This window comes from Tachyglossus aculeatus, chromosome 22 (assembly GCF_015852505.1).
Source record: "Tachyglossus aculeatus isolate mTacAcu1 chromosome 22, mTacAcu1.pri, whole genome shotgun sequence".
Taxonomy (NCBI): domain Eukaryota; kingdom Metazoa; phylum Chordata; class Mammalia; order Monotremata; family Tachyglossidae; genus Tachyglossus; species Tachyglossus aculeatus.
The window spans coordinates 34,991,919-35,016,524 of NC_052087.1; the positions used below are offsets into that span (position 1 = coordinate 34,991,919).

Consider the following 24,606-nt stretch of genomic DNA (forward strand, 5'->3'; position numbering starts at 1 on the left):
CAGCAGACGGTCTAGCCTGAATTGCTGCCATCAGGAAAGGTGTTGCTTTCCTCAAGCAGGGATTTAGGGAAGATCAAGAGGCCAAGAGGCAGTTTTAAAAACGACAATTGGTCCTGCAGATTGCAAACTAAGTTTATGAACTTGTGGGCAGGGAACATGTCTACCGGTTGTACTGTACTCTCCCATGTGCTTAGTAAGGTGCTCTATACACAGTAAGCGCTCAAAAAATACGATTGACTGTTTGATCAACAAAGAACTATCTCCACAGGTAAACACTGTGGCATGGATTATCGATCACATTCGCATTCCTGAATAAAATCTCATGATCAGCAGCAGCATCTTTGAAAACAAAAGACTGCTTTTAGACATATTTTCGGGGGAAGTTTGGGAGGGGTTGGAATGTCTCATTTTATCCCCCTTTCACCAGTCAGATTATTGAGCCACATAATAATAATAATAGCATTTATTAAGCACTTACTATGTGCAAAGCACTGTTCTAAGCACTGGGGAGGTTACAAGGTGATCAGGATGTCCCACGGGGGGCTCACAGTCTTAATACCCATTTTACAGGTGAATTAACTGAGGCCCAGAGAAGTGAAGTGACTTGCCCAAAGTCACACAGCTGACAAGTGACGGAGCAGGGATTTGAACCCATAACCTCTGACTCCAAAGCCCAGGCTCTTTCAAATTAGAAAACCAATCTAGGGCTTACCTATAAGAAATGCTAACCTCAGTCCCTCTTACTGCAATATATATCTTCTTGTTATTTTTCAAGTCCAGTGACAGTTTCTCTAGTCTTTTATCTCTTCATCTTAGTTTAGTAATTGCTAGAAATTGACTTCAGCCTACGAATGGAACTTTGCAAAGGCTAAACATAGAAGTAAAGGAGCAAAGGGCAAATTCTCATCAGTATAATTGAGTTATGACGGACAGAAAAGTATGACTTCCGAGGTTAATTGTCACAGCGTGGCTCAGTGGAAAGAGCACGGGCTTGAAAGACAGAGGTCATGGGTTCTAATCCCTGCTCTGCCACTTGTCAGCTGTGTAACTTTGGGCAAGTCATTTCACTTCTCTGGGCCTCAGTTCCCTCTTCTGAAAAATGGGGATTAAGACTGTGAGCCCCACTTGGGACAACCTGATTACCTTGTATCAACTCCAGCGCTTAGAACAGTGCTTTACACATAGTAAGCACTTAACAAATGCCGTTATCATTATTATTATTATTATTACCACAGGTACTTCTAGGGAGCAGAGAGAGCATTGAAATTACTGTGAATTAAAGACGTGGTGATGACATTCACTCTGAGAGCAGCTTCAGGAGAAAACTGGGTTCCTCTTCCTTGGAATCTAGGAATACTTCTCCCCCAGGAATGGTGGATTCTGATTCCAATTTATAATTACAAAGTTCACTGGGTCCCCAGGAGAAGAATACTCCTGTGGAATGCAGTGTGGCTTAATGGATAGAGCACAGGCGTCAAAAAGACTTGGATTCTAATCTCGACTCCGCTAATTGTCTGCTATGTGACCTTTGGCATGTCACTTAGCTTCTCTATGCCTCAGTTACTTCATCCATAGAATGGGGATTAGGATTGTGAGTCCTGTGTGGGACAGGGACAGTGTCCAACCTGATTAACTTGTATCTACCCTGGTGCTTAGTACAGCGTTTGGCATATAGTAACTGCTTAACAAATACCATAAAAAAGAATGCTGTTCTCTAATAATAATCATAATAATAATAATGGCATTTTTAAGTGCTTACTATGTGCAAAGCACTGTTCTAAGCACTGGGGAGGATACAAAATGATCAGGTTGTCCCATGTGGGGCTCACAGTCTTAATCCCCATTTTACAGATGAGGGAACTGAGGCCCAGAGAAGTGAAGTGACATGCCCAAAGCCACACAGTTTACAAGCGGCAGAGCCGGGATTAGAACCCATGACCTCTGACTCCCAATCCCGGGCTCTTTCCACTGAGCCACGCTGCTTCCCCTGCTTCTCTAATGGGACCTCTCTGTGCTCTCCCTAAAAGTGATTTCTTACCATCCCTGTCCCTGTCCTTGAGTAGAACTTACTTTCTCACTCAACATCCTTACTCTCATCTCTCCCTCATGGATACATTAATTAATTAATTATGGTACTTGTTAAGTGCTTACTGTATATATGTTTGTACATATTTTTTACTCTATTTATTTATTTTTTTTGTACATATCTATTCTATTTATTTTATTTTGTTAGTATGTTTGGTTTTGTTCTCTGTCTCCCCCTTTTAGACTGTGAGCCCACTGTTGGGTAGGGACTGTCTCTATATGTTGCCAATTTGTACTTCCCAAGTGCTTAGTACAGTGCTCTGCACTTAGTAAGCGCTCAATAAATACGATTGATGATGATGATGATGATGATATGCCAAGCACTGTTCTAAGCACTGGGTACATACAAGTTAAGCAGGTTAGACACCGTCCCTGTCCCCCATGGGGCTCACAGTCTTAATCCCCATTTTACAGATGAGGTAACTGAGGCCTAGAGAAGTGAAATGACTTGCCCAAGGTCACACAGCAGACATGTGGCGGAGTCGGGATTAGAACCCAGGTTCTTCTGACTCCCGGTGCCATGCTGTACCCACTAAGCCACGCTGCTTCTTAATTTAATTTAATTTACCCGAAATGCTTAAACTCCCCACAGTAAGATCACAATAAGATCGGAGCCCCCACTCAGCCATGTCAAATCATCAATCGTATTTATTGAGCGCTTACTGTGTGCAGAGCACTGTACTAAGCGTCAAATGCAACGGAAAACACTTGAAGCCAGCCATCACTATTTTTCACAGTCTGTCACCTTTTCCTTTTGGCAAAGCAATTCCATTCTTTTATTTCCCTGCCCTTCCCTACACTACTCCTAGAATAGTAAGCTCACCACATCACAGAGCCGAGGAGACGAGCATTGCTTCACAGTCCTCGCCTCTCCCTCCATGAAAAGTTCCCAGTCCACAATGGACTGGGCCACCCTGGACCAGGACGCTCTGAGTTGGGATGCTTTGGGCCAACCAGGGCATGTTATTTAGCGGCGCGTAAATTCCGACATTCCTCTCAGCATGGCACCTGGAGCGTTTCCAGTACTCTACCAGACTTGGCTACAAGAGGGAGAGTCAAGCAGAGGCCTACCCATTCCATTCCTAGCTTGGGCAGTGGCTAGCAAGTGGAAGGCAATCTGCTACAAATCAAAACTCACGTGCACTGGGCAGCGGCGACGTGGGAGAGAGTCGAGGGCGGAAAGTCAAGTTTCCTGCGCGGAAGGAAGCAATGGTAAACTACTTCCGTATTTTTACCAAGAAAACTCTGTGGATCCACTACCAGAACATTTGCAGATGGAGGTGGAGCGTCCCGGGAGAGACGCATCCATAGAGTCACTACGAGTCAGAGACGACCGGACAGCCTAAGACAAAGACGGTTTCGATAAACACTCACATCTCCCATTGTCAGTCGCTCTTCTCTGGTCTTCCACTTCAGGATCTTCATCCCAACAGCCATGACAAATGAGGACAATCGCACAGATCCGGACAATCCTGCCCCGACAGTCGATGACGCCTGTAGAGATCAAGTGGAGTACACCCCTCCCTCCCAACCCGTGTGGACAGCGCCTTTCGGAAGCGAGCAGGTCACAGCCCTGGGAATCCAGCCTGGAGACAACGTGCCATCTGGAAATCCGAAGAGAAGATTTTCCAAACAGATGGGGATGAGTGTGAGTTCCCCCTGACCCTTGACTCCATAATAATGCACATTTATGCTCTGAGGGAGGCCAGGTTGAGGGGAAAGGGGCTCGCGTGGGAAACTTATAAAGGTGACGTAGGAGGGGAAGAAGCGTAAACAAATCTCCCAGTTGTTTCATTGTTTTATTTGTATTTTCACTAATTAAGGTTTAGTTATATTTTAGACAAAATGATGGGAATGACACCTAAAAATGCACTAGGTAAGGGAAGTTGATAAAGCTTAAATATAATCCTCACTGGAGAACAGAAGGGGGAAATGGATTTAAACTGCAGTAGGGTGGATTTAAGTTAGTTAGCAGGAAAAAGATTTCTGTCAGTAGGGTCATTTAATATTGGAATAGAGCCATAATTTATGTATATATCTAGAGTTTATTTATCATAATAACTTCTTACTACAGTGCTCTGCACATAGTAAGCGCTCAATAAATACGATTGATTGATTCTATCTCCCCGTGCAGACTGCAAATTCTTTTTGTTCAGGGGAAGTGTCTGTCAACTATGTTGTACTTTCCCAAGCAGCTAGTACAGTGCTCTTCACTAAGTAAGCACTCAATAAATACCATTGATTGATTGATTGATCGATTACTGACAAGGCTGTGGATATCCTCAAACAGAGTTTAGATTCTCTTTTTAGAGAGTTTGGAGAAGCAGTGTGGCTCAGTGGAAAGAGCACAGGCTTTGGAGTCAGAGGTCATAGGTTCAAATCCCTGCTCTGCCAATTGTCAGCTGTGTGACTTTGGGAAAGTCACTTAACTTCTCTGTGCCTCAGTTATCTCATCTGTAAAGTGGAGATTAAGTCTGTGCGCTCCACATGGGACAACCTGATCACCTTGTATCCCCACCCCCCCAGTGCTTAGAACAGTGCTTTGCACATAGTAAGCGCTTAACAAATGCCATTATTATTATTATTATTATTATTATTTTTCTCAGATGTCTGATCCCACCTGAAGGCAGAAGCATTTTGCTTCAGGTTTAGATTTTGTGAACTTTCCAGAGTCTTTCCGTATTCCACGATTCTATGAAATTATAAAAATAATAATAATGATGGTATTTGTTAAGTGCTTACTATGTGTTAAGCTCTGTTCTAAACTGAGGTAGATACAAGATTATCAGGTTGGACCCAGTCCCTGCCCCATATAGGGTTTGCAGTCTTAATCCCCATTTTACAGATGAGGTAACTGAGGCACAGAAAAGTGAAGTGACTTGCCCGCGGTCACACAGCAACTCTGATACTTTGTGCAAGTCCAAGTGCAAATTGCTTTCTGCATTTTTAAGAGGAGCAGTAGAGGGAACTTGGGAATGACTAAGGGAAGGGAGTGGAATTGTTGAATGTGGGGCAGAAGAGGACAAATACAAATCTGTGAGGCAATCCCTTATCTCAGTATGGTAATCAATGTTAGCAAGCCAGACAGAGAATGGAAAATTCAACACCCCCTTATTTGGGATAGTAATAATGGTTCTTGGACCTGATCTTTAATTTGACTGTGAGGAAAGATGGTATTATAGGTAACATCTCATCTTTATGTAACATGCTTGAAATTCTGGCTTCTTTTACACTGCAGAAGATGCCAGAATGTGTTACACAGGTCCCCTAGATATCTGTCTGCAAATCTGAAATTGTCTCCCTTTGCTCACTGCTCCATGTTTTCTCCACAGATCTTCCACATCCTGAGTGCAATAATTCATTTTTCTGTTGGAATCTGGCTGTTGGCTATCTCCCAGAATTTCCACCTGGTAGCTCTGAAATCTTGGTATCCAATCTGGGGAGGCCTCTCGGTGAGTAAAAGCAATTAGTTTTAAATAAATTCCACTGGGATTCGGGTGATCACGAAAGAACTGGGGTTGGCCAGGCTCCTCACTAGAGCAATCCCCCAAGGCAGCCTGAGAGAAGGTGGTGGAGCTCTAATAGTAATAGTAATGATGGTATTTGTTAAGCGCTTACTATGTGCCAAGCACTGTTCTAAGCACTGAAATAGATATAGTATAATCAGGTTGTCCCACATGGGGCTCGCAGTCTTAATCCCCATTTTACAGGTGAGGTAACTGAGGCACAGAGAAGTTAAGTGACTTGCCCAAGGTCACACAACAGACAAGTGATAGAATCAGGATTAGAACCCATGATCTCTGACTCCCATGCTGTTACCACTCGGCTACACTACTTCACTGAGGACTGTCTCAACTAGGGACTTTACTTGAATGTGTGCCATCAGAGTCATCATCCCGGGAGAGAAATCTGGTTGGAAGCCTGCAATAATCCAACTGTAGACTTCAAGCTCCTTGAGGGCAAGCAGTATGCATTTTGAAGGGTTTAGTACAGTGCTTTGCACTCAGTCTTGTCTTGTCTTGTCAGAGAAGCAGCGTGGCTGAGAAGCAGCGTGGCTCAGTGGAAAAGAGCACGGGCTTTGGAGTCGGAGGTCATGGGTTCAAATCCCAGCTCCGCAAGTTGTCGGCTGTGTGACTTTGGGCAGGTCACTTCACTTCTCTATGCCTCAGTTACCTCATCTGTAAAATGGGGATTAAGACTGTGAGCCGCCCATGGGACAACCTGATCGCATTGTAACCTCCTCAGCGCTTAGAACAGTGTTTTGCACAGATTAAGCGCTTAATAAGTGCTATTATTATTATTATGCCATCAAGTCACGTCCGACCCATAGGGACGCGATGGACACATCATTCTCAGAACGCCCCACCTCCATCTGCAATCGTTCTGGTAGCGTATCCATAGAGTTTTCTTGGCAAAAATACGGAAGTGGTTGACCATTGCCTCCTTCTGCTCAGTAAACTCGAGTCTCTGCCCTCGACTCTCTCCCATCCCACAGCTGCCCAGCACAAGTGAGTTTTGACTTGTAGCAGATTGCCTTCCACTTGCTAACCACTGCCCGAGCTAGGAATAGAATGGGTAGGCCTCAGCTTGACTCTCCCTCCCGTAGTCGAGACCGGTAGAGGACTGGAAACTCTCCAGGAGCGACCCTGAGAGGGGTGGCATTCAGTAGCACTCATTCATTCATTCATTCAATCGTATTTATTGAGCGCTTACTGTATGCAGAGCACTGGACTAAGCGCTTGGGAAGTCCAAGTTGGCAACATATAGAGACGGTCCCTACCCAACAGTGGGCTCACGGTCGAGAAGTGATGGCCAGAAAAATCGATGACTCTTCCGGTTCCAGTGCAAGTTCCCCTACCCCGTAGCTTGAGCAGCCTACAATCCCCAGGCGCCCGGCATCCAACAGGAGAGTCTAAGAGATAATTGCACCGAAATGGCCCCTCTACCCTCTGACCAAGCTGGGGGGGCTGGTAAAGTAGACTGCAGAGGAAACTGGGACCAGCGGAAGCTTACGAGAGACCAAACCAGTGACTCTTCCTCAGTTCATTCCTTTTCCCTGTATGTATTCCTCTGCTAGCCTGGGCTGGTGAGGGAAGGGAACCACTCTGCCCCTCATCATTAATAATAATAATAATAATTCGAGAAGCAGCATGGCTTAGTAGCAAGAGCACGGGCTTGAGAATCAGAGGACGTGGGTTCTAATCCCGGTTATGCCACTTTTCAGCTTCGTGACTTTGGACAAGTCAGTTAACTTCTCTGTGCCTCAGTTATCTCATCTGTAAAATGGGGATTAAGACCGTGAGCCCCATATGGGACAACCTGATGACGTCGTATCAACCCCAGTGCTTAAAACAGTGCTCGGCACATAGTAAGTGCATAACAAATACCATCACATCATTATTATTATTATTATTTTATTAATATTTGATAAGTGCCTACCATATGCCAAACATAGAACTAAACGTTGGGGGATATAGAAGATAATCAGATTGGGCACAATCCCTGTTCTCCATGGAGCTCACAATCTAAGGAAGGGGGAAAAAATCCCCATTTCACCAATAAGGAAACTGTCAGAACTGCAATGTCTTACCCAAGGTCACAGAGCAGGCAAATGGCAGGGGGAAGATTCGAACCCAGGTCCTCTGCCTCCCATTCCTGGGCTTAGGCAGTTTCCTCTAAAGGGCATCCAGTTTCAGGAGATTACAACTTCCTCTCTATGTTCTAATTTTCTGTGCAGTATTTCCTTTCTGGAGGCTTTTCAGTGATGGTAGAGAAAATTCCCAACCTGGTTCTGGTAAGTTGGCTCGCTTTCATCCTCTCTAAGACTTGAGTGCTATTGACAATGCAAAATGGGTCGATTAAAGGGAAGGGAATGTTGGGCTGGAAAAAAAAAGAATGGTATTTGTTAAGCGCTTACTATGTGCCAAGCACTGTTCTAAGCACTAGGATAGATACAAGGTTACCAGGTTGTCCCATGTAGGGCTCTCAGTCTTAATCCCCATTTTCCATATGAGGTAACTGAGGCACAGAGAAGTTAAGTGACTTGCCCAAAATCACACAGCTGACAAGTGGTGGAGCGGGGATTAGAACCCATGACCTCTGACTCTCAAGCCCGGGCTCTTGCCACTAAGCCAAGCTGAAGCAGCCTGAGAACAAGCCCACAGGACTGCAGAATAAGTGCTTAACAAATGCCATAATTATTATTATTGTTAATAGTGAGGAAATCCTCTCCCACTTCCACAAGGGAGTAGATTGTTTCCTAAGTGGAACCTCCCAAGAGCCCAATGGCCAGAAAGGAAAATTTCAAATTCTCTAGTAAGCTGCCTCTGGACAAAATGTTCATCTTTTGTTCATTCACTTGGTCATATTTATTGAATGCTTTCTGTGTGCAGAGCACCGTATTATGTACAGTATTCATTCTCAGTCTCCTTTGTGGGCTCCTCATCCCCTTCCCATTCCCTTACCATAGGGATTCCTCAAGGGTCAGTTCTTGGCCCCCTTCTGTTCTCTATCGACACTCCCTTGGTGACCTCATTCTCTCCCACGGCTTCAACTATCATCTCTACGCTGATGACACCCAAATCTACATCTCCTCCCCTGCTCCCTCTCCCTCTCTCCAGGCTTGTAGTTCCTCCTGCCTTCAGGACATCTCCATCTGAACATCTGTCCACCACCTGAAACTCAACATGTCCGAGACTGAGCTCCTTATCTTCCCTCCCAGACCCTGTCCTCTCCCTGACTTTCCCATCACTGTAGACAGCACTACCATCCTTCCCGTCTCACAAGCCCACAACCTTGGTGTCATCCTTGGTGTGCTCTGCACACAGTAAGCGCTCAATAAATACGATTGAATGACTGAATGAATCCTTGACTCCGCTCTCTCGTTCACCCCACACATCCAATCCATCACCAAAACCTGCCCCTCCGCAACATCACCAAGATCCACCCTTTCGTCTCCATCCAAACCGCTACCTTGCTGGTTCATTCTGTCCCAACTGGATTACTGCATCAGCCTCCTCTCTGATCTTCCATCCTCCCGTCTCTCCCCGCTTCAGTCTACACTTCACGTTGCTGCCCGGATTATCTCTGTACAGAAACGCTCTGGGCATGTGACTCCCCTCCTCAAAAATCTCCAGTGGTTGCCTGTCAACCTTCAAATCAAGCAAAACTCCTCACTCTTGGCTTCAAGGCTGCCCATCCCCTCGCCCCCTCCTACCTCTCCTCCCTTCTCACCTTCTCCAGCCCAGCCCGCACCCTCCGCTCCTCTGCCGCCGCTAACCTCCTCACTGGGCCTCGTTCTCACCTATCCCACCATCGACCCCTGGCCCATGTCCTTCCTCTGGCCTGGAATGCCCTCCCTCCACATATCCACCAAACTAGCTCTCTTCCTCCCTTCAAAGCCCTACTGAGAGCTCACCTCCTCCAGGAGGCCTTCCCACACTGAGCCCCCTTTTTCCTCTCCTCCTCCACATCACCTCCCTGCCCTACCCCTTTCCCCTCCCCACAGCACTTGTATATATTTGTACAGATTTATTACTCTATTTTATTTGTACATATTTAGTATATTTATTTTATTAATGATGTGTATATAGCTATACTTCTATTTATTCTGATGGTATTGACACCTATCTACTTGTTTTGTTTTTATGTCTGTCTTCCCCCTTCTAGACTGTGAGCCCCTTGTTGGGTAGGGACCATTTCTATATGTCGCAAATTTGTACTTCCCAAGCACTTAGGAGTCAGAGGTCATGGGTTCGAATCCCGGCTCCACCACATGTCTGCTGTGTGACCTTGGGCAAATCACTTAACTTCTCTGAGCCTCAGTTCCCTCATCTGTAAAATGGGGATTAAGACTGTGAGCCCCCTGTGGGACAACCTGATTACCTTGTAACCTCCCCAGCACTTAGAACAGTGCTTTGCACATAGTAAGTGCTTAATAAATCCCATCATTATTATTACAGTGCTCTGCACACTGTAAGCACTCAATAAATGTGATTGAATGATTGAACGAATAACAACAAACAGACACATCGTCTGCCCACAATGAGCTCGCAGTCTAGAGGGGGAGACAGACATTAATAGATATAAATAAACAAATATATAAACAAGTTACAGATATTTACAGCAGCATTGAACATAAAGTAAGGTAATATAATGAAAGTCACATAAGGGATCCAAAACTGAATGTATTTATGGTATTGGTCTTCAGTGGGACCTTAAGAAACCTTCCAAGATTTGATTCAAGATGACTCAAAATGTCACTACAGGTAAAACTTTGAGATAATGAGGATTTAATAAAAGAAGAAAAATATCAGTTAGAAGTAGGGTATATTCTTACCCAAGATAAATTTGTGGTCACATTAATACAACAGAGCCCTTGTTTTCTATTAAAATGAGGTTCTTTCTTTAGTTTGTACTATTAGGGTTTTAGCTGCATATATGTCACACGGTTTGCTTTTAGTGTGCTCTGAAGAAGCTGTAATTCTTTCATTCATTCATTCATTCATTCAATCATATTTATTGAGCACTAAGTGTGTGCAGAGCACTGTACTAAGCGCTTGGGAAGTACAAGTTGGCAACATATAGAGGTGGTCCCTACCCAACAACGGGCTCACAGTCTAGAATTAATGAGTTGAGAGAAGTCATAGTTGGAGATATGATCTATTGATTTCTCTCCATTTACCAGGGCCATTCACAGAAGACTTTTTTTATGGTATTTGTTAAGTGTTTAGAATGCACCAGGCACTGTACTAAGCACTGGGGTAAATACAAGCTAATCAGGTTGGACACAGGCCATGTCCCACATTAATCAGTCAATCAATGATATTTATTAAGTGCTTACTATGTGCAGAGCACTATACTAAGCACTTGGGAAAATACAGTATAACAGAGTTAGCAAGTCCAGCGCTTAGTACAGTGCCTGGAACATAGTAAGTGCTTAACAAATACCATAAATATTATTATAATTTCCCTTCCCACAACAAGCATACAGTCTAGAGCTCAGAGGGGGCACATAGTCTTAATCCCCATTTTACAAATGAGGTAACTGCAGCACAAGGAAAGGAAATGACTTACCCAAGGTCACACAGCAAACCAGAGGCTGAGCCGGGATGAGAACCCAAGTCCTCTAACCCCCAGACCCATACTTTATCCACAATTTGATTAACCTAGAATTTGTTTTTCCCAAATCAGATGGTATTTACCCAAGAGTCTTGTACTTTTCTAGGCGTTCACTAAATAAATGGCTGTTCGATAAAATTATTATTTTTCTTTCAGAAACTTTTTTGCTTGGTGATGAACATTTTTAGCATCTTCTGTGCCCTGTCTGGAGTCTTTGTATTAATTAAGGACCTATTTCTGGAGAACACATTTCCTCTATGGACTCTGTATCCCTTTTACATAGTGAGTATCAAGGCTCCTTCAGAACTAATCATTGCCCACCCTAGGGGCCTTTCAAACCCCGGTATTTACTGAGCACGTACTGAGGGCAGAGCACTGTATGAGAATTTGGGAGAGTATGACAGAATAATAATAATAATAATGGTATTTGTTCAGCACTTATTATATGCCAATCACTGATCTAAGCGCTGGGGTAGAAACAAGGTCATCAGGTTGTCCCACGTGGGGCTCACAGTCTTATTCCCCATTTGACAGATGAGGTAACTGAGGCACAGAAACATTAAGTGGCATGCCCAAAGTCACACAGCAGACAAGTGGAAGAGTCAGGATTAGAACCCACGTCCTCTGGCTCCCAAGCCCGGGCTCTTTCCACTAAGCCACGCTTAGGTAGACACAATCTCTGCCTAAAAAATGAGGCTCCTTCACCCCAGGGTTTCCAGAAAAAGCTTTTTCTCACAGGCTACTGATTTTGGAAAATCAGTAGCTCAGTGGAATGTGTACGGGCTTTGGAGTCAGAGGTCATGGGTTCAAATCCCGGCTCTGCCAACTGTCAGCTGTGTGACTTTGAGTAAGTCACTTAACTTCCCTGTGCCTCAGTTCCTTCATCTGTAAAATGGGGATTAAGACTGTGAGCCCCCAGTGGGACAACCTGATCACCTTGTAGCCTCCCCAGCGCTTAGAACACTGCTTTGCACATAGTAAGCACTTAATAAATGCCATCATTATTATTATTATTATTATTATTATTATTATTATTATTATGAGGGGAGGTGCTGTCAATCAATCATATTTATTGAACACTTACTATATGTGTGACTTTGGGCAAGTCACTTAACTTCTCTGTGCCTCAGCTACCTCATCTGTAAAATGGGGATTAAGACTGTGAGCCCCACGTGGGACAACCTGATCACCTTGTAACCTCCCCAGCACTTAGAACAGTGCTTTGCACATAGTAAGCGCTTAATAAATGCCATCACTATATGCAAAGCACCCTACTAAGCACTTGGGAGAGTACAATTTAACAGGGTTGGTACACACATTCCCTGCCTACAAGCTTACAATCTTTCATTCATTCATTCAATCGTACTTATTGAGTGCTTACTGTGTGCAAAGCAGTGTACTAAGTGCTTGGATTCAATCTAGAGTGGGGAGACAGACATTAATATTAAATAAATAGATGTATGGATATATTTAGATTATGAGTCCTGGGGGCACAGAAATTGTCTGACCTAATTATTCAGTTACTAACCAGCACTTAGGACGATGCCAAGCACAAAGTGAATAATAATAATGGCATTTGTTAAGTGCTTACTATGTGCAAAGCACTGTTCTAAGCGCTTGGGGCATACAAGGTGATCAGATTGTCCCACGTGGGGCTCACAGTCTTAATCCCCATTTTACAGATGAGGGAACTGAGGCTCTGAGAAGCTAAGGGACTTGCCCAAGGTCACACAGCAGACATGTGGCGGAGCTGGGATTCGAACACATGACCTCTGACTCCAAAGCCCGGGCTCTTTCCACCGAGCCACGCTGAATGCATAGTTAATAGGGATGGTGGTTACTATGTGCCAAGCACTGTTCTGACCATACCCATATGCTTCAAGGCTCATGTCCTCTAAAGTTTGACTCTATTACTTAATTTATTTATGTACATAGTTGTTTATTTTCCCTCTCATTGTTCTAGCTATAACCATATGCTTCAAGGCCCACGTCCTCAAAAGTTTGACTCTACTACTTTATTTATTTATGTACATAGTTATTTTGGGTTTTTTTCCTCCCACTCTTTTAAAAATGGCTTATGTTGTCAAGTTTTCTTTTGACTTTCCTTGTCCGTTAGATGATCAGCTGTTGCGGGGCAGGGATAATCAATCAATCAATCATCAATCAATCGTATTTATTGAGTGCTTACTGTATGCAGAGCACTGTACTAAGCGCTTGGGAAGTCCAAGTTGGCAACATATAGAGTCAGTCCCTACCCAACAGTGGGCTCACAGTCTAGAAGGGGGAGACAGAGAACAAAACAAGACATATTAACAAAATAAAATAAATAGAATAGATATGTACAAGTAAAATAAATAAATAGAGGATAATATCTTATACTTCCTCAATTTACTCCCCACTACCAACGTGGTGAGATAATGATGAACTGTCCTGAGACACAAAACAATTAACGGTATTTACTAAGCCATTTCTTGTGTCAAGCACTGTGCTAAGCACTCAAGTAGACACAAAACAATCAATTAATCAATCAATAGTATTCACTGAGCACTTCCCATTTATAGAGTATGGTATTAAGCACTTGAGAAAGCACAGTGTGATAAAGTAGACGTAATCCCTGCTCACAGGGAGTTTACAATCAGACTGGAGATAGACCCTGTCCCTCATTATTTTACTTGTACATATCTATTCTATTCCATTTATTTTATTTTGTTAATATGTTTGGTTTTGTTCTCTGTCTCCCCCTTCTAGACTGGGAGCCCACTGTTGGGTAGGGACTGTCTCTATATGTTGCCAACTTGTACTTCGCAAGCGCTTAGTACAGTGCTCTGCACACAGTAAGCGCTCAATAAATACGATTGATTGATTGATTGATTGATTGGACTCACAATTTAATGAAAGCAGCAAAGCTTAGTGGAAAAAGCACAGGCCTAGTACACAGTCTCTAGATTACTCGGTCATGGTTTCTAATCCCGGCTCCCCCAAGTGTCAGCTGTGTGACTTTGGTCAGGTCACTTCACTTCTCTGGGCCTCAGTTACCTCATCTGTAAAATGGGGATTGAGACTGTGAGCTCCATGTGGGACAACCTGATTACCTTGTATCTATCAATGCTTGAACAGTGCTTGGCACATAGTAAGCACTTAACATCACCATCATCTAGACTGTAAGCTCGTCTCTAGGCTGTAAGCTGATTGTGGGCAGGGTATGTGTCTGTTTATTGTTATTTTGCACTTTCCCAAGCACTTAGTACAGTGCTCTGCACACAGTAAGCGCTCAATAAATATGATTGAATGAATGAATAACCAGAGGACCTGCATACTACTCCTGGCTCAGTCACTTGGTTCCTGTGTGACCTTGGGTAAGTCACTTCATTTCTCCACGCCTCAGTTTCAATACCTGACTGTAAAATGAAGATTCAGTCCAATGCCTGTTCACTCTTCCTCAGACTGTGAGTCCCATATGTGGGACAGGAACTGGGGCTGAACTGATGATCTCGTATCTACCTCAAATCCTCAAAACCTAGTAAGTGTTTAAAAAACACAATTTAAAAAACGTGTAAAATATGGGTATCTTAGTCCCCATTTTACAGATGGAGAATGACTCCCAGTTCCATGCTTAATGATGTTAGTATTAATAATAAATGTATATTATAAATAAATGTAATACTAATAAATAGTGGCATTGGTTAAGTGCTTACTAGGAGTCAAGCACTGTAATAAGCACTAGGGTAGATACAAGATAATCAGGTCAGGAAGAGCCCGTGTCCCACAGCGTTCTCACTCTCTTAAGAGGGAGCGAGAATCTCCATTGAATCCCCATTTTACACAAGAGGAAACTGAGGCACAGAGAACTTTAGTGACTTGCCCAAGGTCACACAGAAAGCAAATGACAGAACTGGGATTCGAACCCAGGTCCTCCAACTCTCAGGTTCATGTTCTTCCCACTAGGCAATACTCCCTCCACATGTTCATTCATTCATTCAATCGTATTTATTGAGCACTTACTGCGTGCAGAGCACTGTACTAAGCGCTTGGAAAGTAAAAATCAGCAACAAGTAGAGACAATCCCTACCCTCAGTGGGCTCACAGTCTAGAAGGGGGGAGACAGACATCAAAACAAGTAAACTAGTAAAAAGACATCAATAGCATCAATATAAATAAATAGAATTATAGGTATATACCCATCATTAATAACATAAATAGAATATATAGAATATATCTTTTTCATGTGCCATCGAGTCAATTCCAATTCATAGCGACCCTGTGGGCACATTCTCTCCAGAAAAACCTATCTTCTGAGTCGTTCTGGTGTGTATATCCATAGTTTTCCAAATCTGGCTCCCTTTTTTAGATTAGAAATCAATACCCTCAAGAATAAATAATAATAAATAAGCATGGTATTTGTTTAGCACTAACTGCGTGTCAAGCACTGTTCTAAGCACTGGGGTAGATACAAAATAATCAGATTGGACACAATCCCCGTCCCACCCGGGGCACACAGTCTAAGCAGGAGGGACAGCAGGTATTGAATCCCCATTTGACAGGTGAGGAAACTGAGGCACAGAGGAGTTAAGTGACTTGTCCAGGGTCACACAGCAGACCAGTGATGGAACTGGGATTAGAACCCAGGCCCTCTGACCCTCAGGCCTTTGCTCTTTCCACTAGGCCACACTGCCTCAGCACCCTAAATTACCACTGGGCGAAAGAGTCAAAGCTTGGTAACCTTCTAGACTGTGAGTCCACTGTTGGGTAGGGACCGTCCCTATATGTTGCCAACTTGGACTTCCCAAGCGCTTAGTACAGTGCTCTGCACACAGTAAGCGTTCAATAAATACGATTGAATGAATGAATGAATGAATGGTAAGCATCCTAGTCACCGGGGAGAGCCAATTTCACTCCGAAGAGGAAACTACCTATTCTATTCTAGAACCACCTATAGGGAAGCAGTGTGGCTCAGTGGAAAGAGCACGGGCTTTGGAGTCAGAGGTCATGGGTTCAAATCCTGCCAATTAGCTGTGTGACTTGGGGTAAGTCACTTCACTTCTCTGGGCCTCAGTTCCCTCATCCGTAAAATGGAGATTAAGTTTGTGAGCCCCCCTTGGGACAACCTGATCACCTTGTAACCTCCCCAGCGCTTAGAACAGTGCTTTGCACATAGTAAGCACTTAATAAATGCCATTATTATTATTATTTTCTCATAGATGGGACCCTGGATTATTCCCTCCCTTGACTTAGATGTCTGCTTTTTTCGTGGTTTGAGGCAAATCTTTTTTTATCTTCCACAGTTACATGTTCAGCAGCTTGAGATAATCCTGATGATCTTCTCAGCTCTGGAAATCATGCCAGCAATCTCAATGGTCATTTTCTCATGCACAATCAAGAACCACTCATCTGATGATGTAAGTGTCCCCTTCCCATGGAATGAAAACCCAGTTCACATCATAGATTGTGAACCGGGAGGGTAAGCGGTGCTCAGGAAAGTTGTCAGAGGAGGTGCTCAGTGGGTTTTTGGCAAAGCATGCCGGGAAACAGTGTGGCTCAGTGGAAAGAGCCCGGGCTTTGGAGTCGAAGGTCAGGGGTTCAAATCCTGGCTCCGCCAAGTGTCAGCTGTGTGACTTTGGGCAAGTCACACAGACTGAGCCCCCTCCAAATCCTGCCAGTTGTCAGCTGTGTGACTTTGGGCTAGTCACTTCACTCCTCTGTGCCTCAGTTCCCTCATCTGTAAAATGGGGATTAAAACTGTGAGCCCCCCGTGGGAAAACCTGATCACCTTGTAACCTCCCCAGCACTTAGAACAGTGCTTTGCACATAGTAAGTGCTTAATAAATGTCATCATTATTGTTATTATTATAGTAGCAGAAGAGTCACTTTACTTCTCTGTGCCTCAGTTACCTCATCTGTAAAATGGGGATTAAGACTATGAGCCCCCCGTGGGACAACCTGATCACCTTGTAACCTCCCTACTGCTTAGAACAGTGCTTTGCACATAGTAAGTGCTTAATAAATGTCATCATTATTATTATAGTAGCAGGAGTCACTTCACTTCTCTGTGCCTCAGTTACCTCATCTGTAAAATGGGGATTAAGACTGTGAGCCTCCCGTGGGACAACCTGATTACCTTGTAGCCTCCCCAGTGCTTAGAACAGTGCTTTGCACATAGTAAGTGCTTAATAAATGCCATTATTATTATTATTATGGATTACTCAATAAATCAATAATAAGCACTTTCTGGGTTCAGAGCACTCTACTAAGCTCTTCATTTATTCATTCAATTGCATTTATTGAGCACTTACCGTGTGCAGAGCACTGTACTAAGGGCTTGGGAGAGTACACTACAAGAACAAACAGACACATTCCCTGCCCACAGCGAGCTTACAGTCTAGAAGGCGGGGAGACAGACAGCAATATAAATAAAAAGTTACAGGTATGCACACAAGTGCTGTGAGGCTGGGATGGGGGAAGAACAAAGGGAGCAAATCGGGGAGAAGCAGAAGGGAGTGGGAGAAGAGGAATGGAGGGGCTTAGTCTGGGAAGGCGTCTTGGAGGAGATGGGCCTTCAGGAAGGCTTTGAAGGGAGGGAGAGTCATTAGTTGTCGGATTTGAGGAGGGAGGGCTTTCCAGCCCACTGTTGGTTAGGGACTGTCTCTATATGTTGCCAACTTGTACTTCCCAAGAGCTTAGTACAGTGCTCTGCACACAGTAAGTGCTCAATAAATACGATTGATTGATTGATTGATTGATTGATTGATGTGGGCGAGGGGTCGGCGACGAGATAGGCGAGATGGAGACATAGTGAGATGGTTAGCATTAGCAGAGCAAAGTGTGTGGGCTGCATTATAGGAAGAGAGTAGCGAGGTGAGGTAATAATTGTGATATTTCTTAAGTGCTTACAATGTGCCAGTCACCGGAGGGGGCAAGGTGGTGGAGTATTTTAAAGCCAACGGTGAGGAGTTTTGGTTTGATGTGGAGGTAGATGGGCAATCACTGGAGCTTTCTGAGGAGTGGGGTGACAGGTTGGAAGCAGCGTGGCTTGGTGGAAAGAGCACGGGCTTGGAATTCAGAGGACTTGGGTTCTAATAATAATAATAATGGCATTTATTAAGCACTTACTATGTGCAAAGCACTATTCTAAGCACTGGGGAGGTTACAAGGTGATCAGGTTGTCCCACGGACAGTCTTCATCCCCATTTTTACAGATGAGGGAACTGAGGCCCAGAGAAGTGAAGTGACTTGCCCAAAGTCACACAGCCGACAATTGGCAGAGCAGTATTTGAACCCATGACCTCTGACTCCAAAGCCCGGGCTCTTTCCACTGAGCCACACTGCTTCTCTAATCCCTGCTTCGCCGCTTGTCTGCTGTGTGACCTTGGGCAAGCCACTTAACTTCTCTGTGCTTCAGTATCCTTATCTGTAAAATGGGGATTAAGACTGTGAGCCCCACGTGGGACAACCTGATTATTTTGTATCTAACCCAGCGCTTAGAACGGTGCTCGGCACATAGTAAGCTCTTACCAAATGCTATTATTATTATTTTTATAATTATTATTATTATGTCCTGAATGTTTTCGTAGAAAAATGATCCAGGCAGAAGAGTGAAGTGATCAGACTGGGGAGAAACAGGAGGCTCTTGGGAGAATACAATATAACAGAGTTGGTGGATACCTTTTCTGCCCATAAGAAGCCTACAATCTCGAGGAGAGGCGGACATTAATATAAATAAATAAATTACAGATATGCACATAAGTGTTGTGGGGCTGAGGGAGCAAATCCAAGTGCGAGGGTGATGCAGAAGAGAGTGGGAGAAAAAGAAATAAGGGTTTAATCAGGGAAAGCCTCTTGGAGGAGAGGAGCCTTCAATAAGGCTCTGAAGGTGCAGAGAGTAAATGATGATGATGAAGATGATAATGGTATTTGTTCAATCCTTACTATGAGCCAAGGACAGTAATAATAATGATGGTATTTGTTAAGCGCTTACTATGTGCCAAGCACTGTTCTAAGCACTGGGGGGCATGCAAGGTGATCAGGTTGTCCCATGTGGCTCTCCCAGTCTTAATCCCCTTTTTACAGGTGATAATAATAATAATAATGGCATTTATTAAGCACTTACTATGTGCAAAGCACTGTTCTAAGCACTGGGGAGGTTACAAGGTGATCAGGTTGTCCCACGGGTGGCTCACAGTCTTACTCCCCATTTTACAGTTGAGGTAACTGAGCCACAGAGAAGTTAAGCGACTTGCCCAAAATCACACAGCAGACAAGTGGCGGAGCCGGGATTAGAATCCAAGACCTCTGACCCCTAGGCCCATGCTCTTCCCACTGAGCCACGCTGCTATATATAATCAGATCGGACACAGCCCCTGTCCCACATGGGGCTCACAGAACTAAAAGAGAAAGAGAACAGATATTACATCTCCATTTTACAGGTGAGGAAACTGAGACTCAGAGAAGCTAAATTATTTGTTCAAGGTCACACAGTGGCAGAGTCAGGATGAGAACCCAGGTCCTCTGACTCTCAGGCGTATGTTATGTACGCCGCTTCTCTGGCAATAGAAAAGATCGTGGTTGTGTGTGATGGGGGAAGAATCATCATCATCATCATCATCAATCGTATTTATTGAGCGCTTACTGTGTGCAGAGCACTGTACTAAGCGCTTGGGAAGTACAAGTTGGCAACATATAGAGACAGTCCCTACCCAACAGTGGGCTCACAGTCTAAAAGAGGGAGACAGAGAACAAAACCAAACATACTAACAAAATAAAATAAATAGAATAGATATGTACAAGTAAAATAAATAAATAAATATTTATTTATTTATGTGCTCTGCACATAGTAAGCGCTCAATAAATACGATTGATGATGATGAAATAAATAAATAAATAGAGGCTCAGTGGAAAGAGCCCAGGCTTTGGAGTCAGAGGTTGTGGGTTCGAATCCCGGCTCCACCACATGTCTGCTGTGTGACCTTGGGTAAGTCACTTAACTTCTCTGAGCCTCACTTACCTCATCTGTAAAAATGGGGATTAACACTGCGAGCCCCACGTGGGACAACTTGATCACTTTGTATCCCCCCCAGCGCTTAGAACAGTGCTTTGCACATAGTAAGCACTTAACAAATGCCATCAGAAAAAAAAAAAAGGAAGTAGTGATGGAGGGTGAGATGACGTTTAGGAGGAGGATGAAGTTGAGTAGGTCATCGTTACGACAACTCACATCTTCTTTTTCTTCTTCCAGTTGGAAACTTCCTTTGTAAACGCTGGGGAGACACCCGCTGAGGACACCACAAGACGTGTAGACCCTCCGCCGTCTTATGAAGAAGTGTTCGGGCAGGAAGGGAGGGACATCAACGATGGAGCCTGTACCCCCGACAGCCCTCCCTTGCCAGAAACTCGTGTGCATGAGGGTATTCAAGGAGTCAGACTCTGAGACTCCACCTCAAGAATCCCACCCATCCTAGGGGGACAAGCCATTGTTGCTGGGATGTCGCCTCTGAGTGATTTGCTGAATTCTCATACGGAGTTCAAAACGAAATAGGAAGGTCAAGGATAAGGTCTACCAATGGCATGGTGCTTTCCCCAGTGCTTAGTAATAATAATAATGGTATTTGTTAAGTGCTTACTATGTGCAAAGCACTGTTCTAAGCTCTGGCGGGATACAAGGTGATCAGGTTGTCCCACGAGAGCTCACAGTCTTAATCCCCATTTTACAGATGAGGCACAGAGAAGTCAAGTGACTTGCCCAAAGTCACACAGCTGACAATTGGCAGAGCCGGGATTTGAACCCATGACCTCTGACTCCAAAGCCCGGGCTCTTTCCACTGGGCCACGCTGCTTCTCTGCAGTGCTCTGCGCACAGTTAGTGCTCCAGAAATACCACTGATGGATTGATTATTCCTTCAAGACTCTTACAAGACTCTTACAATCTCCAGGTCCAGAAATGTGGACCTGAAGCGAATCTAATTTAAAATTCAAACTAGGATTTTTCTTCTGTCTGGATTTCTTCCCTTCCATATCACGGCCCTGGGGGCAGGGAGGTACAAACGTTAGTCAAGGGAGATTCAAACGCTGAAGTCTGTGGAGAATCAAAATTGACACGTAAGCTCATTGTGGGTGGGGAATATGTCTGCTTACTGCTGCATTGTACTACCCCAAGCGCTGAGTAACAATACCCGGCACACAGTAAGCGATTGAATGAATGAACATTTTCATTCTTAAACTTGAAATTCATCATAATTAAGTACGCTAATTTAAAAATAGAAGAGACACAAGCACCTCTCTCTAAAGGTTCCTAAACTGACCTTTTTTCCAATAACGCCCTACTGTGAGTCTGTCTATTCACTGAGCTGAGAAAGCTGTTGTGTGGATGAATAAAACATCACCATGGAGAGCCCAGGTCCACTCCCTGATTATTCATTCATTCATTCAATCATATTTATTGAGCACTTACAGTGTACAGAGCACTGTACTAAGCGCTTGGGAAGTACAAGTCGGCAACACATAGAGACGGTCCCTACCCAACAGCGGGCTCACAGTCTAGAAGGGGGAGACAGACAACAAAACATATTAACAAAATAAAATAAATAGGATAAATATGTACAAAGGAGGATACAAGGTGATCAGGTTGCCCCACATGGGGCTCAGAGTCTTAATCCCCATTTTACAGATGAAGTAACTGAGGCACAGAGAAGTCAATCTACCTCACAGCTTAATATAGTGCTTAGCAAATAGCATTGTTATTATTATTATCATCATTATTACTATTATGAGAAGCAGCACAGCCTAATGACTAGAGGTCAGCCCTGCGTGGGAGTCTAAACCAGGCTCTGCCACTTGTCTGCTGTGTGACCTTAGGCAAGCCATTTCACTTCTCCATGCCTCATTTGCCTCATCTGTAAAATGGGAATTTAGACTATAAGCCCGATACGGGACAGGGACTGTATCCAACCTGATTAGCTTGTATCTACCCTAGCACTTAGTACAGTGTCTGGCACATAGTAAGTGCTTAATAAATGCTATAAAATTGTTATTATTATCATTGTTGTAATGATTGTTGTTACTGCTCCCACCCTCAAGAGCCTTGACAAATTTCATTTATAGCAAGTGGGGAGGCAAAATGGACACTTCTTGCCAATCTGAGTGACCCTAAACTATCCAAATGGCCCTATCCCAGGGCCAATGGGAAAGGGCGTGAACAGCTGAATTTCCCCAGGTGTGTGTCTACACCCCGAGACAGTTCTCTTACTTGAGGCCAGAGAGCTCAGTGAGTGCTCAATAAATACCATTAATACTACCGCTGTTGGGTTCAGTGGAAAGAGCCCGGGCTTTGGAGTCAGAGGTCGTGGGTTCAAATCCCAGCTCTGCCAATTGTCAGCTGGGTGACTTTGGGCAAGTCACTTAACTTCTCTGTGTCTCAGTTCCCTCATCTGTAAAATGGGGATTAAGACTGTGGGACAACCTGATCACCTTGTAACCTGCCCAACGCTTAGAACAGTGCTTTGCACATAGTAAGCGCTTAGTAAATGCCATCATTATTATTATTATTATTGTTATTACAAGTCAGCAGCATATAGAGATGGTCCCCACCCAACAACGGGCTCACAGTCTAGAAGGGGGAGACAGACAACAAAACAAAACATGGAGACAAGTGTTAAAATCGTCAGAATAAATAGAACTATAGTTATATACACATCATTAACAAAATAAATAGAATAGTAAATATGTACAAGTAAAATAAATAGAGTAATAAATCTGTACAAATATATACAAGTGCTATGGGGAGGGGAAGGAGGTAGGGCAGTGGGGGGATGGGGAGGAGGAGAGGAAAAAGGGGGCTCAGTCTGGGAAGGCCTCCCGGAGGAGGTGAGCTCTCAGTAGGGTTTTGAAGGGAGGAAGAGAGCTAGTTTGGCGGATGTGTGGAGGGAGGGCATTCCAGGCCAGGGGGAGGACGTGGGCCGGGGGTCGATCTCAGGACGGGCGAGAACGAAACATTGTGAGGAGGTTAGCGGCAGAGGAGTGGAGGGTTCGGGCTGGGCTGGAGAAGGAGAGAAGGGAGGTGATGTAGGAGGGGGCGAGGGGATGGACAGCCTTGAAGCCGAGAGCGAGAAGTTTTTGCTTGATTTGTAGGTTGACAGGCAACCACTAGAGATTTTTGAGGTGCGGAGTGACATGCCCAGAGTGTTTCTGTACAGAGGTAATCCGGGCAGCAGAGTGAAGTATAGACTGAAGTATTTATACATAAATACTATAATTACTAGGGTATTAGCGAGAAGATTAAAGCAGGCTAGGAGAAAACAAGTTTTCTGTATTTGTCCAGAAATACAAATGTATTTTTAATTCTTCATTTCACTTTCCCTATAGCTCCCTGGCCTTGGGTACAAAGGGCAAGACACTCTTTGTACAATGGCAGATAACTGGGAGGTCATGAGTTTCCAGTCTATCTCATGCAAAAGTCTGTACTGAAAAGGACTTCGAATTCTCACCTGCAGCAGGAGAGGGATGAGGTAAGAAAGGATCACAGCTGGAGAGGATTCAAAGTCTGGTCATTCATTCATTCATTCATTCAATCGTATTTATTGAGCACTTACTGTGTGCAGAGAACTGTACTAAGCGCTTGGTTAGTACAAGTTGGCAACATCTAGAGACGGTTCCTACCCAACAGTGGTCCAGAAATAAACTCTGGACACAACTATCTGGGAGCTTCTGGGTAGGATTGGAGGGGTACACTAAGGAAGGGAGAGTGAAGTCTACCCAGAGCCAATGAGTAAGTTCTTTGGAGGTGTGGGTGAGTTTTTATTATATTTTTTTTTTTTGCATTTTAAAAGAGTGCATCGAATGCATAAGAAATGCTCCATCAATTCTGTTAAGGACTTTCATTTCATAATATATGTTTGTACAGATTTATTACTCTATTTACTTTACTTGTACATATTTACTATTCTATTTATTTCGTTAATGATGGGCATCTAACTTTATCTCTATTCTGATGACTTGACACCTGTTCACATGCTTTGTTTTGTTGTCTGTCTCCCCCTTCTAGACTGTGAGCCCTTTGTTGGGTAGGGACCGTCTGTATATGTTGCCAACTTGTGCTTCCCAAACGCTTAGTACAGTGCTCTGCACACAATAAGCCCTCAATAAATACGATTGAATGAATGAATGAATGAATGAGGTCAGATGACAAAAATTCCAGAGGATAACTTCAGTTGTATTTACTGAGTACACACTGAATGCAGAGCACTGTACTAAGTGCTTAGGAGAGTACAATACAACAATGAACAGATGCATTCCCTGCCCACAACGAGCTTACAGCCTAGAGGGGTGGAGACATACATTAATACAAACAAATAATAATAATAATAACATTTATTAAGTGCTTATTATGTGCAAAGCACTGTTCTAAGCACTGGG

At 43.9% G+C, this 24,606-nt stretch overlaps 1 protein-coding gene and 2 non-coding genes across 3 annotated transcripts; 2 read left to right on the top strand and 1 right to left on the bottom strand.

Annotated features, from left to right (window-relative positions):
- The first annotated feature begins 3,075 nt into the window (after positions 1 to 3,075).
- On the top strand, positions 3,076 to 3,213 carry LOC119944244. Its single transcript, XR_005455741.1, has one exon. It is a non-coding gene; the product is annotated as a small nucleolar RNA SNORA7 (small nucleolar RNA).
- A 307-nt stretch (positions 3,214 to 3,520) lies between these two features.
- Positions 3,521 to 20,734, top strand: MS4A10 (membrane spanning 4-domains A10). Its single transcript, XM_038765335.1, has 7 exons — positions 3,521 to 3,733; positions 5,418 to 5,537; positions 7,823 to 7,879; positions 11,362 to 11,487; positions 16,488 to 16,601; positions 20,435 to 20,603; positions 20,658 to 20,734. The coding sequence occupies exons 1-7, from the start codon at positions 3,521 to 3,523 to the stop codon at positions 20,732 to 20,734; spliced, it is 876 nt and encodes a 291-aa protein (XP_038621263.1).
- LOC119944395 lies at positions 6,604 to 6,741 on the bottom strand. Its single transcript, XR_005455877.1, has one exon. It is a non-coding gene; the product is annotated as a small nucleolar RNA SNORA7 (small nucleolar RNA).
- Positions 20,735 to 24,606: the final 3,872 nt, after the last annotated feature.

What these genes read in the sequence shown, in the direction of transcription:
- MS4A10 (XM_038765335.1), top strand. Translation starts at nt 3,521, where the DNA reads ATGACAAATGAGGACAATCGCACAGATCCGGACAATCCTGCCCCGACA. An exon ending in CCAAACAGATGGGGATGAGT is followed by an intron (nt 3,734 to 5,417) that starts GTGAGTTCCCCC and finishes TTTTCTCCACAG; the next exon opens with ATCTTCCACATCCTGAGTGC. An exon ending in AAATTCCCAACCTGGTTCTG is followed by an intron (nt 7,880 to 11,361) that starts GTAAGTTGGCTC and finishes TTTTTCTTTCAG; the next exon opens with AAACTTTTTTGCTTGGTGAT.